General features: G+C 47.1%; 1 protein-coding gene across 1 annotated transcript in view; it reads right to left on the bottom strand.

Moving 5' to 3' along the window:
- Positions 1-255: 255 nt before the first annotated feature.
- PAK5 (p21 (RAC1) activated kinase 5) overlaps positions 256-15,539 on the bottom strand; it is a 41,099-nt gene continuing 25,815 nt past the window's right edge. The window contains exons 3-8 of the mRNA XM_050894792.1: positions 11,214-11,705; positions 9,314-9,447; positions 7,131-7,257; positions 4,060-4,185; positions 1,802-1,936; positions 256-1,150 (exon numbers count right to left, since the gene is read on the bottom strand). Of these exons, the coding sequence (XP_050750749.1) occupies positions 995-1,150; positions 1,802-1,936; positions 4,060-4,185; positions 7,131-7,257; positions 9,314-9,447; positions 11,214-11,705 (1,170 nt within the window). The 3' untranslated portion in view covers positions 256-994. The remainder of the gene's footprint in view (positions 1,151-1,801; positions 1,937-4,059; positions 4,186-7,130; positions 7,258-9,313; positions 9,448-11,213; positions 11,706-15,539) is intronic.

Genomic DNA, 15,539 nt, shown 5'->3' on the forward strand with positions numbered 1-15,539 from the left:
CGGGCGGGCAGGCGGACTCCTGCCGTCCCTTTCCACTTCCAGAGCGTGACAGAAATAACGGAGATTTTTGTGATAACAAAACTGGCCTTGCGGTGGCATAAAACGAAGGGACCGCCACAGCGTGAGAAGATGACCCTTGAGCAAAGGTACGCCGGATGCCTCAGCTCCCACCGCTGGAGAAGCGGGGAGGGACACCCTGACGACCGCTAACAGTCAGCAGCGGCTCTGCTTGCCACCGCATCACCGGTAGCGCTGAGAGGGTGAGTGCCCAAAGCCAGACTGCCAGTGCTCCCGCAGGCATCAGTTATTGTTGGCTCTTCAGGCTGCTGTGACAGCAGGACGAGCGCTCTCCTCAGCCCAATGGAAAATCTGCAAAACCTTCCAACTTCCTAAAGGTGTGTGTGGGGTTTCTGTTTTCAAAAGGGTTAAAAAAGTAGGAAACTTTATCTTCTCAAATTCTTGCTAAGTTACACTTATTACTTCAACTAACACAACAGTTACATGACAAAGTACTGCAAATTATCAAAACGTACTGTACAGAAAATTACAAATTTGTTGCAAAATACATTGCGCTGCTATGACTGAGATAAAAAGTGCTTTTTCATCAGAAAAGTATTCTTCTGAAATAGAAGTGCTGTAGCCTGCAATAAAATTCTGGTGTTTCACTCTGGTTGTGCTATCCTCTACTAATTATCTTTCCAACCTTGTTTGCATTTGGTGCCTTCTGCCTGGATGGCCAAGACAACAGCGCTGGGGAGCGATGGTCCACGGCAGAGCGTGGCCACCCAGGTGGTGGCCAGGATCGCTCCCCGGTCCCCTCGCAGCCCCGGAGAGCACCTCCTTGGGTTTTTATACACCGCATTATTTCCGCGGGGCTGGTTTTCCTCCGCAAGGTTTCGCTCATCCCTGCCCACGGTTCCCACGCAACCGCCGGGATTCCTGCGCGGCCGTCATCCAGACTCTGCACCGACCTCCTCCTGAAAAGTCGCCGGCTTCAGCGATGCCTGTGCTGCCTCATGAGGGGCACGATGCAAGAAGGGGGCCCAGCCAGTTTGAGAAATGGATGTCTCAACAGTTCCTGTGCTGTGGCTCTCTGCGAGGGCTCCCGCACCAGCATCGAGTCCAAGAAGCCCCGGAGGACCGAGGAGACCTGCAACATCGCACTGGCGTTAGGGACGGACAAAGACACCCGACTCCAGCCTACGCTGGGTCTGTGTACGCTGCTTTTCTTGGGAAGACAAGGGACACACTGAGCTTTCCTATGGCAACAGATATACTGAGCTGAAGGGCCGTGAGTCTTCTATGTGCCATTCGTGTTGAAAGTATTTGGGTATCAGTGGGGTGCGGAACGGCACACACTGCATAGCTTTGCATGCGGTGGGTGAGAAAAGCATTAACATACGCTGAGGGCTCAGGTCTGACTTCTAGAAGCACACCCAAAATGGGAGGTACCCAAAGGCTTTGGCACGGGGCGTGGATGTACCAACCCATCCGCAGCAGGGCTGACGTGCCAACTTGCGCCGGTCCTCGGGCAGGGTGGGAAGCGCAGGGAGCATGAGGCTCTGCCCAGCTCCCTTGGCTGTCATTCACTGCAAAAGCAAAGCTAAGGCCAGGCACAAAAAGGCTACGGTTTGCTGATGGCTTTGGCCTCGCATCCTCACCACGTGAGTCCTATGTAGGACCCACTGCTCAAGGTGGTACCTTAAAGATGCAGTTTATCCTTTGGGCATGGAAGTGTGTGGCTATGGTTTTACTAAACATTTGTACGTGCAAGACCCTCATCACCTATGGAAAGCCTGACCTTGTGCATGTCCTTCACCCGGGGCGGTAAGTTATCCCGGATTCGGCGCATGGCCTGCAGCGGCGGCTCGTTGAAGTAGGGAGGTTCGCCGTCTATCATCTCTATCACCATGATGCCCAGGGACCAGATATCCACCTGTAACACACAGTCCGTTCGTAAACACTGCTGGTAGTGCAGCGAGGGGGCTAACAGGCTCAACACTTGGGCTCACGCAAACCTCTGAGCTGGCTCACGCTGTTGTACCTGCCGTCCGCGTCCAGTCTAAGCCAACAGAGCCATCACCATAAATCGTTCTTTTTTAACCACCCGACAACAATTTTTTCTTCTGAGCAGCAAGTGTGTTGAAGAAATAGATTGGAAACGACTTACAAACCTGGGTCTGCAGCCGGTTTAGGTGATGTCCACTGGAAGCACTGCTAAGGCACGCTCGTTTGAGAGGCTGGCTGCACCCTACTGCGCTGCATTTCAGCTGCACTGATTTCCACCCACTGAATATTTACCCCAGGTTGGCTCTGCAATGCTGCAGCAAGGTGCAGCTAGTGGGAGAGCAGAGTACAATTCAGCTGCTGTGAAATCAGTGACTCTACTTCCCCTGAATCTTAAAGACTACAGGAACTCCACTTGAGACCCCAAGGCAAATGCAAGCACTTACTACACCGGGGCCCGTTTCCAGCGAGCACAGGTAACACGTTATATAATCCCTTTGGAAAGTGATGCAGCTCCAGCTCAAAAAAAAACCCCACACCTTTTTTTTTTGGTCCTGGCCCGCTGCAGAGCTGCTCCAGAATCCCAGTCCTCTGATGACTGTAATTCCTGTCATTTGCCAGCCCAAATACAGCCAAGGCCAGTTCATGCTGCGCTTGCTCTTTTGCCAACACTATCCTTCAGCTGAAATCCTTTTTTTTTTTTTCTTTCCCTTCTGGTGAGGAGACCTAATGTAGCCGTAAGATCAGCCACTTTATAATCCCTTCAGTGTTATTAATGGGCTAATAATAGCTGGTGTTATTACCCCTGAAATGTCTTCTACAATGCCACATGTCCTGGGTGAACGTCGGTGCCTGCAGGGTGCTCTCGCCCTCGGGCGGGCGCTCTCCCTGCCTGCGCCAGATCGGTGCCTGCTGCGCGATGTGAAGATGCAGCGTCTCCCGTCTCAGCCCTCGGCTCATTTCCTCCTCTGTGTGTGTGTGTGTATGTATATATATATGCATGTACATATATATAGATGTGTGTATCTGTGTGTAAATATATTTATATATCTATATTTGTCTTGCAGGTTTGCTCTCTGCAGCTGTTACTATAGGCACTATCAAGCAGAAGATGACTCCCCTCACCACGCAGAGGAGAAAACGCAGCCGCGTCTCTGGCTGGGGAGGCGTGAGTCACTGTCACAGCTGAGCGTGGGAGAGGGGATTGCTCTTCCCAGGCTGGCAGCGCAGAAGTGCCGTGACTCAGAGCTTCCTAACGGATTGGGTACGGCACTGCACAGCTGCCGAGTCCCCACCTTTCTGGTCTCATCTGAAGGGCTCCAATAAAAACATGTGAATCGCCTTTTTCAGACCATTTGGCAGTGCTTAAAATAGTTCCCACAGATACGCTTTTTCCCCCCTGCCTCTCAGCTAATGAGAGCAATGACTGCAAAGAATGAGCTGATGTGGAGATGAATGCTACAACAGAGGGTGGCAACCCAACCCACCCAGCCGGCTCCGGTGTTTGGGACCCTACAGGACCATGCCTGTGCTTTGCAGCACTCCCGGAGGAGGGGATCTCAGGCTTCAGCTGGATGAAGCAGAGTGGATCTCTGCTGCAGGCCTGTGCAAATACTGATGTGACCTGGCTGTGCAGTATGGGCATGTGATCTGGCTGCTGGTTTGGCGTATGCAGGTGTAGACACCTATAACTGCAGCTCCAGCTTGCAGGCTTGGTATTAAAGATCATGAAAGAGTCTTTCATGCTGTGAAAATGATGCCAGTTTCCTTTAATACAGCACCCTAAGCTAAAATATGTAAAGGCATTACATTGTTTAGTGCGCTAAATGGAGTCGTTATTTAACAATGACTTCATCTTGGAGACATATACTTTAAAACAAGGCACGATGTAGCACTTCGGGGCAAACATAATTACTGCTATTTAGCATATCTGCGTAATGCATTTGAACTGCACGGTTCTGACAGGGCTCGGTGGGGTCGACCAAGGCACCACGCAGAGGGAAAACAGCTGCCCTGGGTCTGCGCGGGCGCGCAGTGCCCCGCTGTACTCACCTCGGTGCCATAGGGCAGGCGGGATATCACCTCTGGCGCCATCCAGTACGGCGTCCCAACTAGCGACTTCCTCCTGGGGACCTCCTTTGACACTTGGGCGCAGAACCCAAAGTCGGACAATTTTATCTGAAAAGTAAAGAAAAAGAAAAAGCTCCTCTTGAATAACAAGGTAAATTCCTCCGAGACACACGTGCCTCCAAGACACACATCTCCAGCTGCAGCGTTTGCCTGGGACAGGACAGCAGCAGCACAGTTTTGGAAGTGTGGCTGGAGACAGCGATACAGCCTGGGGAACGCGCGGCTCATTAAAATGAAGGCAAGGGAAAGAAGTAGGAGAGAGTGGCAGCGGTGCTCATTACTAAGATCACCTGTCATAGCTCATTGCCTCTCCACCAGCAAAAGATGCGGAGGTGATAAATGGCTTACAATCTTTAAAAAATAGAAGGAAAGCAAAAAATTCTGAAGTAACAGTGTTTTATAATGAATCTATTATTGCATATATATAAACCCCATGTTTGTAGTCTATGTATGTATCCTGATATTCAATAATACACATATTGCAATTGATACACACCACTCCTATTATTTGTATCAGGTATATGATCTGTGCGTTTGCCAGAAAACAGATGAAACCAGTGGCATTCACCTCGTTTTCTTTTACCACAGAGAGCATGATCCAAAATTCACAGAAAGCAATACCCCTGCCAATGATTTTTCGAGACCAGGACCTCACACTGTGGCCTATCACTAAAGAAACTGTCTTCTTTATGTAGTCGGGGAGCTAATTTGGGGAAGGCAGGGAAGGGTACAAGACTCTTCCAAAATGATTGTAAGAGGTAAGGGGACCTGCTCCCTTTGCTTGGGAACTCGGGAATTAAAGACGGGACTGTCCTTGAGTAGCTGTGGCAGTGACCTGAAATAGAAATAATGGGATACACAAGCACTCCGGAGAGCAGCGCTTGCTGCATCATGTGCCTGCTCATACTTTTATGCCAGGTTTTTTTTTTTACAACAAAAATTACGGAAAATTATCGCCTCCCCCTCCCTGTTGCTGTACAATGCCAAGGTGAAAACTCCTCCAACCCCCAACCAAAACAAGCTGATCTGAGTCTCGGTGGCATCACCCCTTTCCAGAAATAGCTTGTTCCTTAAGGCTAACGTCTTTTTTCCACCCCAAGTATTTATTTGGAGACCTAGAAGCTATCAATCATAAGGGACCTGGACCTTAGCCTAACCCCCATCACCCCCAGCTATACACTGCACTGTGCAATGGTGATCCACGCCCAAAGTCCATAAGCTGCATATCTGATCACGTACTCGGCGCCTGGGATTACGAAGTGAGCCCAAACAGGCCCAGGACAACTGAAGTGGGAAGCTGCATAAATCCCTGCATTGTGTAGACCAGCATTTTATTATCAGCACTGATTTGTTTTCTTTTGGATTCAGTACAGACATTACTTTTTTTAAAACTAAGGGTATTATTTTTAACAGAATTACAAAATGATTGTTGGTATTTCTAAAACAAAGCCAATAATCGCCAAGTTCTCCGTGCTAAATGTATTTTTCAGTTTACAGGATGAAGAATGGAAGAAATAATGCGTATTTTGGAAGCAGAGCCCAATCTTCTTTTGTAGGAGCACAAGAGGTTTTGCATATCTATTGCTCATTCGAGTACATAAAAGAAGACGATATTCTAAAAAAAGGTAATTGCACAACACAGCCATGAAGAAATCTGCAATGCAGATAATAAGTACTGGAGTAATGAGTATAATGAGGCACTGTATGCAGATCCCGAGAGCAGATCAGATGCTATTTCAGCAACATGGATTGAAATAGCAACTCAAAAACTCCTACACACGTGGAATTTTCTTCCCCCGACAGGATTAACAGGAGCAGCCTGTGACCGCGGCAGGAAGAAAATCCCTCTCCTTTGTGAAGTGGGAATCAAATTATAAAGGCGAGCCTTTGATTAGGGAATCAGACCAGGCCTGGGAAGCCAAAAGTTTTACCTTCTGTAGGAAAAGATCTAGATTTGGTTCCAGACCAACCGGGTGCTCTTGGGCGCAGTCCAACCCGCTAAGTCTTGCTTTAGACAGGTGTGTAACGCCAGTGGAGCAACGCTTAAAGCCCTGCTTATGGGACTCACTGGCCATGAGTGCATTAGTTTCTACTCAAATTACCCAATGGGGCCACAAGGTGAGATGCAAAGTAGTGCCTAACTCAAGCAGAAATTAGGGTCTTCTATTTAAGAGTGATTTGCCTCCCTCCATCTAAGCCTTTGGGTGCCCCAAGTTTTAGGTGCCTCAAGTTTTACGGCTGTGTATGCCCAGAAATACCACTGCCCAAACCCACCTGTCTCCTTGTAAGGAAATAATAATTTCTTTGGGACCAAACACTGCTGAAGTAATACTTTTGCGTGCAACCTTTATGTTGCTTGCTGAGCAGGTCACGTGCAGCATTTTGTCTCCCTCTCTCCCCGCTCGCTAACACCACAAAGAGAGACCAGTTCACTGACAGCAGCATCCCATCCAAGTAAATGGAAGTGTGGGACAGGTACTATCGAGCATCTGTAAGTGTACCTATAGTAAAAGCTACTCTCACCATCAAGGGAGTGTTTCAGCAGTAATGCAGAGTATTTCCTATTTGTGTAGATTGATGTTAGCCTCCTAACTAGCTTGGGAAAACAGCAAATGTATAGAAGCTTGCTAACTAAAGGATAACTAAATGTAGTAAAAAAATACTTTTGAGAGGCATCAGAGTAGGAGGGGTGCAGTGTAAAAGAAGGTCTCCTGTCACCTAACCGTCACCCACGTGGCATAGTTTCTTCTGCCACTGCCTTTTGACGGCTCTGATCCCCCTCAGGGACTCCACATGCAGCGCAGATGTCAATCACTGGCCAGGCCAGGCCAGGCCTGTGTTTTTCTGATTCAGCTCTCTAACAAGTTATTCACAGGTCATATCCCTTGGTTTCACACGCCTGGCTTATTTTTTTAAGTTAGTGTCACTTTGAACGTGCACAGCTATTTTCATGCCAGCCCCAAGAGACGGGAGGGGAAACGTTGGGCGCTCACCCTCCCATCGCTCGTGAGAAGGATGGAGTCGCTTTTGATGTCGCGGTGGATGACGCCTTGGTTGTGCAGGTAGGACAGGGCTCTCAGGACGGACAGGCAGACGGTCGCTATCTGCTCCTCGTTCATCCTGAAACAGCAAGGTGGAAAAACGAGCTGAGCGTTAACGAAGACAGCGGGAAAGGGGAGCTGGAGCAAGGAGGCACAAGTCCCCCTTCACGCCAGGATGTAAACAGCCAGGAGATCTTTTAGGCAACGGCTCTGTGGGGCGACTCTCTGGTCCTATTTCTGTCAAAAAAGGGGAGATGAGGGGTGAGGAACAACTCTGCAACGAGGCCTGGATAAGTCTCCCTGCAGCACTAAAAAAGCAGAGCATACCATGTGATGTAGCCTGTTACAGTGAGCCTGCTTCCCTCTGGGAAATAACGGAAATGCCTTATTTACAGTAAACTCACTGCTTGCCAAGGAGGGTAAATCACTACTGGGATGGAAACAGACATGGAGTAAATGAGAGAAAACACACTCTTAATTGTGCAGACAAAACATCAGGCCCTGGGTGTAGCTCTTCGAGAGCACTTCTTTGCTTTTATGCCTTCTATAAAAATATTCGGGGTATTTCAGTAGAAAAATAAACAGCAAGAGTCCTATTTCCGTGCACGTGTGCAAAACCCCATGCTGGAAGAAGCCATCTGCCACAGTGCGATGGCGACGGCCGAGATGGGTCGTGTGCCCTGGTACCGCTGTCCCATCGCTGGATGTCCCCAGCATCTCTACTACGTGAGCAGAAAAATACCCGTGGAGATTTCTGCTGTAACTTTGTGTGCCATTTGCAGTATTTTAGCAAAATCTTTGAGGGAAGGTCATCAATATAAAAAAAAACCCAGAAGATTAAGGAAAGTCTATTTTGAGTAAAAAAATAGATGACAGCTCTTAAGAAGTGGTGTTCTGGGAACATCTGTTTGCCATTAAACTCCTGTCAGAAATATCTAAGATAGAGCTTTTAATGTTTTGGGGAGCAGTAGTTAACAAACGACTTGCAATATTGTCATTTATTTCAGCACATCAGCTAAGGCAACACTGAAAAATAAAATACCTGTGTTACAACTCTGACTTTGGTAGGATCTAAGAGCATCACTAAACTATGAGAGAAGACAAATTTTCTAATTTACTATTCCTTGCTTTTCTTCTTGCCCACCTAAATACTCTCCCACTGGTTTGGTGTGGAAATTTTTATTTTTTTATTCAAGAGGAAGAAATTAAATAAAGAATTCCTCTTCCCTATCTCATTTTATCCTGCTTATCAGGAAAAGATGAGTGAAGAGCAGATGCAGAGGGCTGTAAAATCTCATGTCTCCACTCAGAAGAGGAAGAGCGGTTCCATACGCTACAGCTTTTGTGCTGGCGAATCGCCTTCTTTAAAGGTACGGTATTAACTGAAATACGGGAACAAGCTCCACCGTAAGCACAAATATTCTGATATAAAAATACTTTTCCCATTATGTTGTAGGCTTGGTTTGCAGTTAACATTTCTGACAGCATGGTTACATGGATTATGAGTATGGAGAGAAATCACCCTTAGAACTGACGTAGTTACGACAGCAAAAACAACAATACAGATCACGAAACAGGGAAAGGAAGATTTTTTTTGCCATTTTAGGAAATAATGGATAAATGTCGTGTTGCTGCTAAATTACCTCCTAAAGCGCTAGCAAATCCCCATCCATCAGCAAGCCCTTTCAGATATTTCTTTCCCTTGAATTTAAAAAATCCTGGTACTGACAGGAATTCATCTGCAGTGGCTTATTTATGCTGGTAAAGTGAGCATGCTACAGTATGTGTATAAATATGTGTGTATACATATATGTACATACACACACATGCATATATAGCTATACACATACATACATACATATTTATGTACATCTATTTTCCATGTATGTATATTGTATGTATTTTTATGTTGGTATATATGTATTGTGTATGTATATACAAATATACAGCAATAAATATATATATAAAAATACATATATAAAGCCAGGAGGTACCCAGCTTCCCTCAGCAGGAGGCGAGGTCCGGAGGGCACGGTCCGGAGGCATCCAGGAAGGAAAGCCACGGCATCTCCCTCCTGCCTGGCTTACGCTGTGGGCTTCATGCTGCTGGTCCCCGGCGCAGCACACCCAACCCACCTCGTGTGAGTCACTATGTCTGTCAAAGCGCCGCCCTCCAGAAACTCCATCACAACCCACAGCTCATCGCCAACAAGGTAACTGTTGTACATGTCAACCACGTTTTCATGATGGTAATCTCTCATGATTACAACCTGTGAGGAAGAAAAAGATGATATGTGAATTGCTACAAGCATTACCTGACACTTGTTTTGACCTTCTTCTTCACTGTACTTTTCTCTTTGTGCTTAGTAGAGGTTCTGCTATGAATCACATCTTCCCTTATGCCAATGCATAAACAAAATCAATGTATTTACATAAAAATGACAGTCATCCTAAGTGCATTCCGAAGAAGGAAGAATCTTTAGTTGCTGAAGTATAATTGGTAGATTATTGGGGTTTTTTCAGGCTGCAGGGACAGGACTGTTTATTTCATTGCTTTTTATTGCCAGTTGCTTTCAGTACAACAGAGATTTTTTTTTTTTACCTGATCAATTGGTCAACCCATCAAAGTCTTCTTCATTATGTATCAAATGGTACTTTGCACAGAATTTTAACAGAATGCTGGTAATATAGGGGATATTCAGGAGACGACTCAAATCCCACATCTAAAAGGGACTGTACAGAATTGGGACCACAGTAACAGCAGCCCAGCCAAAGCAGCGACCGTGACCACACGGTACTGAGGGATGTCAGAAAGGCCATCAGGAGAGAAAACAACAGCCAAGGAAGGCTTCATTATAGACGGAGGAATTTCAGCACTGCTGAAAAGAAATTTTCAGATGACACGAGTGACTGGAGCATGTCGGGGAAGCAGCTTGGTCCTGCACAGCATGTAGGACCTGCTTCAAGATGTTACCATTCAAGAGATGCTCGGTTAGAGCTACCACAACGCAATTCAGTGCAGTCTTCCAGCAGAGGCAAAACAAAGCCAAAATACCCAGTACAGTCATGGACTGTGCAAAGGAGAACTGTGTGAAGTTCATTAGAAAATAATATTTTAATTAAAAAATGTTAAGTTTTTAACGACTTTAAAGAGACCAGTCTGTCATATGCTGAGAGAAGATCCTCTTATAGTTAAAATACAGGAAACAAATGATAGAAGCAAACAGTTTGTTCTCACTATAGGTTTCCTTGGGACCTGCAATTTTTTTGGCGTTGATCAGCATATTCACAGGTGATCTCGAAAAGGGAGCGGAGAACATGCACCACTAGCTTCTTTAAGGGAGGTAAGAAGAAAAAAACAAGAAACTCTTTGAGTTGCGGAAGGAACTCGCAGCACCAAACAACTGGGTGAAAAAATGGCAAATGAGAACCAGTGTTCTCAAATTTAAAATAATGTATATGGGGAAAACAATCCTCCATAAGCAGTTGTGGGCTCTAAACTGGCTGCAACCACTCAGGAAAGGAGATGTGGGAATTAACGCAGATGGTTCCATGAAAAAGGGACCGTCAGCTCTTTGCTAGGTAACCGTCAAGAAAGCAAAGGGACTGCTAATGGTTAGGAGACGAAGGAGGGAGGAAACAAAAAGCATGTATATGCCAGAATACGGTGCACGTGCTTCTTGAATAGTCAGGCTAGCCTGGATCCTCCATCTTGGAAGAATAAACTATACAAGAAAACGGTCAGAAAAAGGCAACCGGGCTATGTCTGTGCACCTGATATGCTCCATGGACCAGCCGATAGATTTCTTAGCTGTTTACTCTGACCTTCCACCGTGTTACAGGTTTAAAGCCAGGAGGAGATGTAGCTCATTTGAAACTGGTCTGGTTATACAATATTTATACAGCCTAGGTGTGCGTGGGACTCACCACCTCTTTTAGAAAGACATTAACTTGGCTCTTGAGGTTGCCATTTGGCCCACGTCTCCTGCTGAACCTATCACCTGCAAAACCCGTCGCACCATCCAAAACAACGTACCTCATTAAAGAGCAGCTCCCTTCTCTGCTGTTTCCTGAGATCCATTTTCTTCACAGCAACTTGCTTCCCCGTGTGCTTCTCAGTGGCGATGCAGACAATCCCTGTGGAGCCCTCCCCGATCTTGATGAAGTTGTCCAAGTACTCCCGGGGGTCGCCGGGGCTGACCACAAGCTGCAGGGCAGCTCTGAATTGTTCGTGGGACACCCTGGAGGGCTGCTGGTCTGAGGAGGATCCCCAGCTGGGTGGAGGATAAGCACTTGACGTGATACTTGGGGAGCTGGGGTAGGAGGCGGTGGAAATATAGGGAGAGCTGGGCTGGAGAGATGGCTGGTGATAGTGGGATGCTTTGTGGTAGACCAGAGGGTACTGGTAGCTGCTGCTTGAATAGCTGACTTTGCTCTGACTTTGAGGTAGCTTTACTGGGCCCCTGGGGTAGGTGTCCGATCCAGAGAGCGGTGGGCTCACGACCAGCTGCGCTCGATCATAATCCACCTGCAACGCAAAAGCAGTCGAGTGAACGTGGGTGAACAGACGGCTTTCTTGCTGTCCATCCACTCGGTTCGTTTTCGGCACCCCCGGAGGTCCTCAGCGGGTGCCGGCACAACGTGCTCCCACACGTACCCGTTCTTCTCAACATGACACTGCTGCCCTATATCTGAAAAGAGATTTTTAGACCATTGGGCTGCTGTGCTCTCATCAGCACTAAAATGAGGCCAGGAAAGACCACGAGATCTTTTGTACATCTCAGGTCCATTTTTCTGTCCAGGTACCCATTTGTAGATACAATAATCTTTGTTTAATAAAAGCATATGCTCCAAAAAGTGTATTTGCTCTGTATTTGCAGTGCCCTGCAGGCTCTCTGGGCCATTTCCTCCAAGAATTCATCCCTTTCACAACCAGCAGCCCTTTGGCAAATTCTGATTTATGTCTTTCCTTTCAAATACCACTTCCTGGGTTTTGTCTCTCAGCCGTTAGTCTTTTCTTATGCTTTTCTCCAGCAATTCAGGGATGACCCAACCTCCTCTTGTGGAGGTGGTGGTAGCCTGAAATCCCTGTCATCTCCTGCCTTGCCCCGCTACCGGCTGCTGTTTGAGTGACTGCATACATGAGTGTGACGAGGAGCCTAATTCAATTTACCATTTCTTAAATCATTTTCCAGAGTGACACACTACTTAACTGCAGTGTCACGAAACTGCTAATTTTCATCTGAAATCAGAGACAATCGCAGAGGAAATTATCCTGATAGGAGGCCTTGTTCATTTGCAGATTCCTTTCTTTCTTTTTATTTTCCAAGCTTTTCTAAGCTTCTTACACTGAAAGCAAATGAATACTTCACATTCACAAACATGACAGTTTGCTTCTATCCAAACTAAAAAAAAAAAAAGGATGTAAGACAAAAAACCCCACCCGAAATAAAAATACATTTTTTTCCCCCGGAAAAGAGCATCCCCACATTTATGATACAACATATGTGACTCCTGACGACGTGTGGAGCATCTCGGGGCAGGGGGGTGGTTCGACACAGGCTCATGATGTAGCACAATTACAAATAATTATGGCAATGAGCTCATTTAATCAATCAATTTTGGTGGCGGTGCACAGGGGTGGACAGAGCAGCAAACTCTACACAGCTCACGGTTGCTACTATTACTGCTGGCTGCCAGCCAGGAGTCCCTGATCCATGTTAGTTAAATGCACATTAATCTGAATTTGGCAGTGTAATCAAGGACCCAACTGAACTGTGAAATTGAATTCTGCGGTGGAACATCATTTGACCGTTTTATGCTAAGACTGCAAAAAAAAAAAAGAGAAAAAAAAGAAAAAAAGTCTGCCGCAGCATCAATTTATCTCTGTAGGCTGCCGCACAGCGAGGAGGAGTTTCTAGCTGGAGTCGCCTCGGTGCGGGGAGAAAAGCCTCCGAGTGCAATAATATATCAGCGCTTTCCTACCTCATGCGTGAGCCGGGCGTGCCCGTCTTTTCATTCCGCGTGAGGTTTAGCAGGGAAGAGGGAATGCCTCTCCAGAGGGGCTGCTCAGAGATTTCCCTTGGAAACGTGAAGCTGGAGTCTGCTTCCGTCTGAGACTCGCACGCTGACAGCTACCAGCCATATGGAGCATCCAGCGAGCACGTAACAGTGTTGTACAGCCATCTCCTAGGATGCTGGTTTTGTTTAAGCGAAACATCCATAGGATTACAGCCACAATTTCACTTTGTCAGGCAGGGATAGGTAGCCGTAAAATCGAAGGGGGTCACAGACACCATGAATTTTGTGAAGGACATTACATCTGCCAAACTAATTAACACGGAAAAGTGCTCAGATGGTTTGGTGGAGGGAGGGGAACTCAATCTAGCCCTGTCCTATATATCTGTGTACGTAGGGACACATAAATTATCGCTTTGGCTGTAAATACACCATTTTCTTTTAACTACTGAGATGGGGAAAGCCTTGTCTAGAAATTCAAGCTGGATAAATCCACACTACTGAATTATTTGAGGCTTCACCCATGCCTGATATTTCTGAGCACGTCCTAAGCTTAACACAGTGGCAAAAGTAAATTCCGCAGTAAAATTTTAAAATGAAAATTCAGGGGTTCAGTGTGCTTGCTAAGAAGTTCTGAAAGCTTTTTGAGGCTAGCATTGCAGTACAATGTAAACTCATGCACGTCCTGAATTCCATGAAATGTTACAAAAAATCTGGAGCTATAATGAGTAAATCAGCTGAACCTCTCCTCCGAGGCAGTGTCCTGACGCAGTGCTTCACATCATGGCAAAATCGAACACACTTTATTCCGCTAATAATTCTATTTCTGCTACTGAATGCAGTTACCTGCTGAAATGAAATTCTTTAAATACTACAAAGGAAAGAAGAAACCAGTCCTGCGCTCATTCAAGATCAGGTCAAAGGAGCAGCCGAAGCTCTGACACAACATCCATCACGGCACCGCGGTGCAAGGCGATACCCTGCTGCTGCTGGCTGGGTCGCTTCACCGGCTCGCACCATTACCCACATCCGCATGCGGCCACGTCGGCAGTCGGGTCTTTTCGTTGTTGAAAGGTGGATGTAACACCGTGTTTCAACTCATTTCAGTTTCCACTCTGATGACTGCGATGCCCGTTTTGTATCGCATGCGGTGGAAACACCCGCTTGTTCATGAGGGGTACGTACCTTCCCGGCAAGGCAGGCTGCGTGAGCAGCCTTTCAGCCGAGCGGGTGTCCCCATACACTCTGCAGTGGGACTGCGGCAGAGATGGCAGCCGCAGCCCCGCAGCCGGAGCCCGGAGCCTCCTAGGGGAGCGGCAAGCCCCTGGCGAGATGGACTCACCTTTCAGTAAACGTAAAACGGATTTCCGTTTGATTAGGTTTCAGTTTGCCGAAGCAAAAGGTGTGGAAGGGATGGTCTGTAAATCACACGGAGATTGCAAGGGGAAAGATTATTCCCTGGTGCTTTGCTGGTGGAAATCTCCAAGACTCCCTGTTCCATGCATGGAGGTGACAGGCAGCGCTCGCCGAAAGCTACTGGCATGTGAATGAGAAAACAGGGGAAAAAGGAGAGGGTTTCTGATAGTAAAGGCTTGGCTCTGCCTTCACCAGGCTGGAAGTGTCTTCCTGGCGCAGACTGCCTGCAAAACACACAGCAGGAAAACGGCAGTGCTGAGCAGCGGCCAGATTAGAGAGAGACCTCTGCTACGTTACAGCAGTACGAGGTAGCGAAGGGGAGAGCAGAAATCACGGCCCCTTGGAGGAGGGACAGGAGAGGGTCACGGAGAGCTGCTACCAAAAAATGACAGGGAAAGGAGCTTTGAAACAATAGGATCCAGTGCAAAAAGTTAAGAGGGCTGCCTGCGATGAAGAGGAGGCTAAAAAGCAAACATGCAGGACAGAGCGTCCAAAAATAAGCAGACCTGGTGGGTCGAGTTTGATATTGTGTGACAATATTGAGGAGACTCCAGTGAACAAAGCGGGACACAATCTCTGTGTCGTGAGGGTAACACAGCAGACACTGCGACCCCATGCAAGTGTTACTGGAGTCAGTCTGCAGGAATGGGAGGCCAGGTGGGTAACACAGGGGTGGATTGGAGGGAACCAAGTCTGAGCCTCCAGCTTCCTACACCTCCATGGTCCCACTGCACGGCGGTGGCCAAGCCCAGCGCAGTAGAAGTCTTCTGACGTAATGCCTCTGAAATCACTGATGATGAAACAAGGCAGACACGTGATTTACCTGACATCTATCACCTGCAAATAATACTGAAGTAAGCCTGCTCTTCACAGTTACAAGCCAAAATGAGTATCTTTGTTAAATGCATTTTGAAGCCATACATTTGTG

This window comes from Gymnogyps californianus, chromosome 3 (genome assembly GCF_018139145.2).
Source record: "Gymnogyps californianus isolate 813 chromosome 3, ASM1813914v2, whole genome shotgun sequence".
Taxonomy (NCBI): Eukaryota; Metazoa; Chordata; class Aves; order Accipitriformes; family Cathartidae; genus Gymnogyps; species Gymnogyps californianus.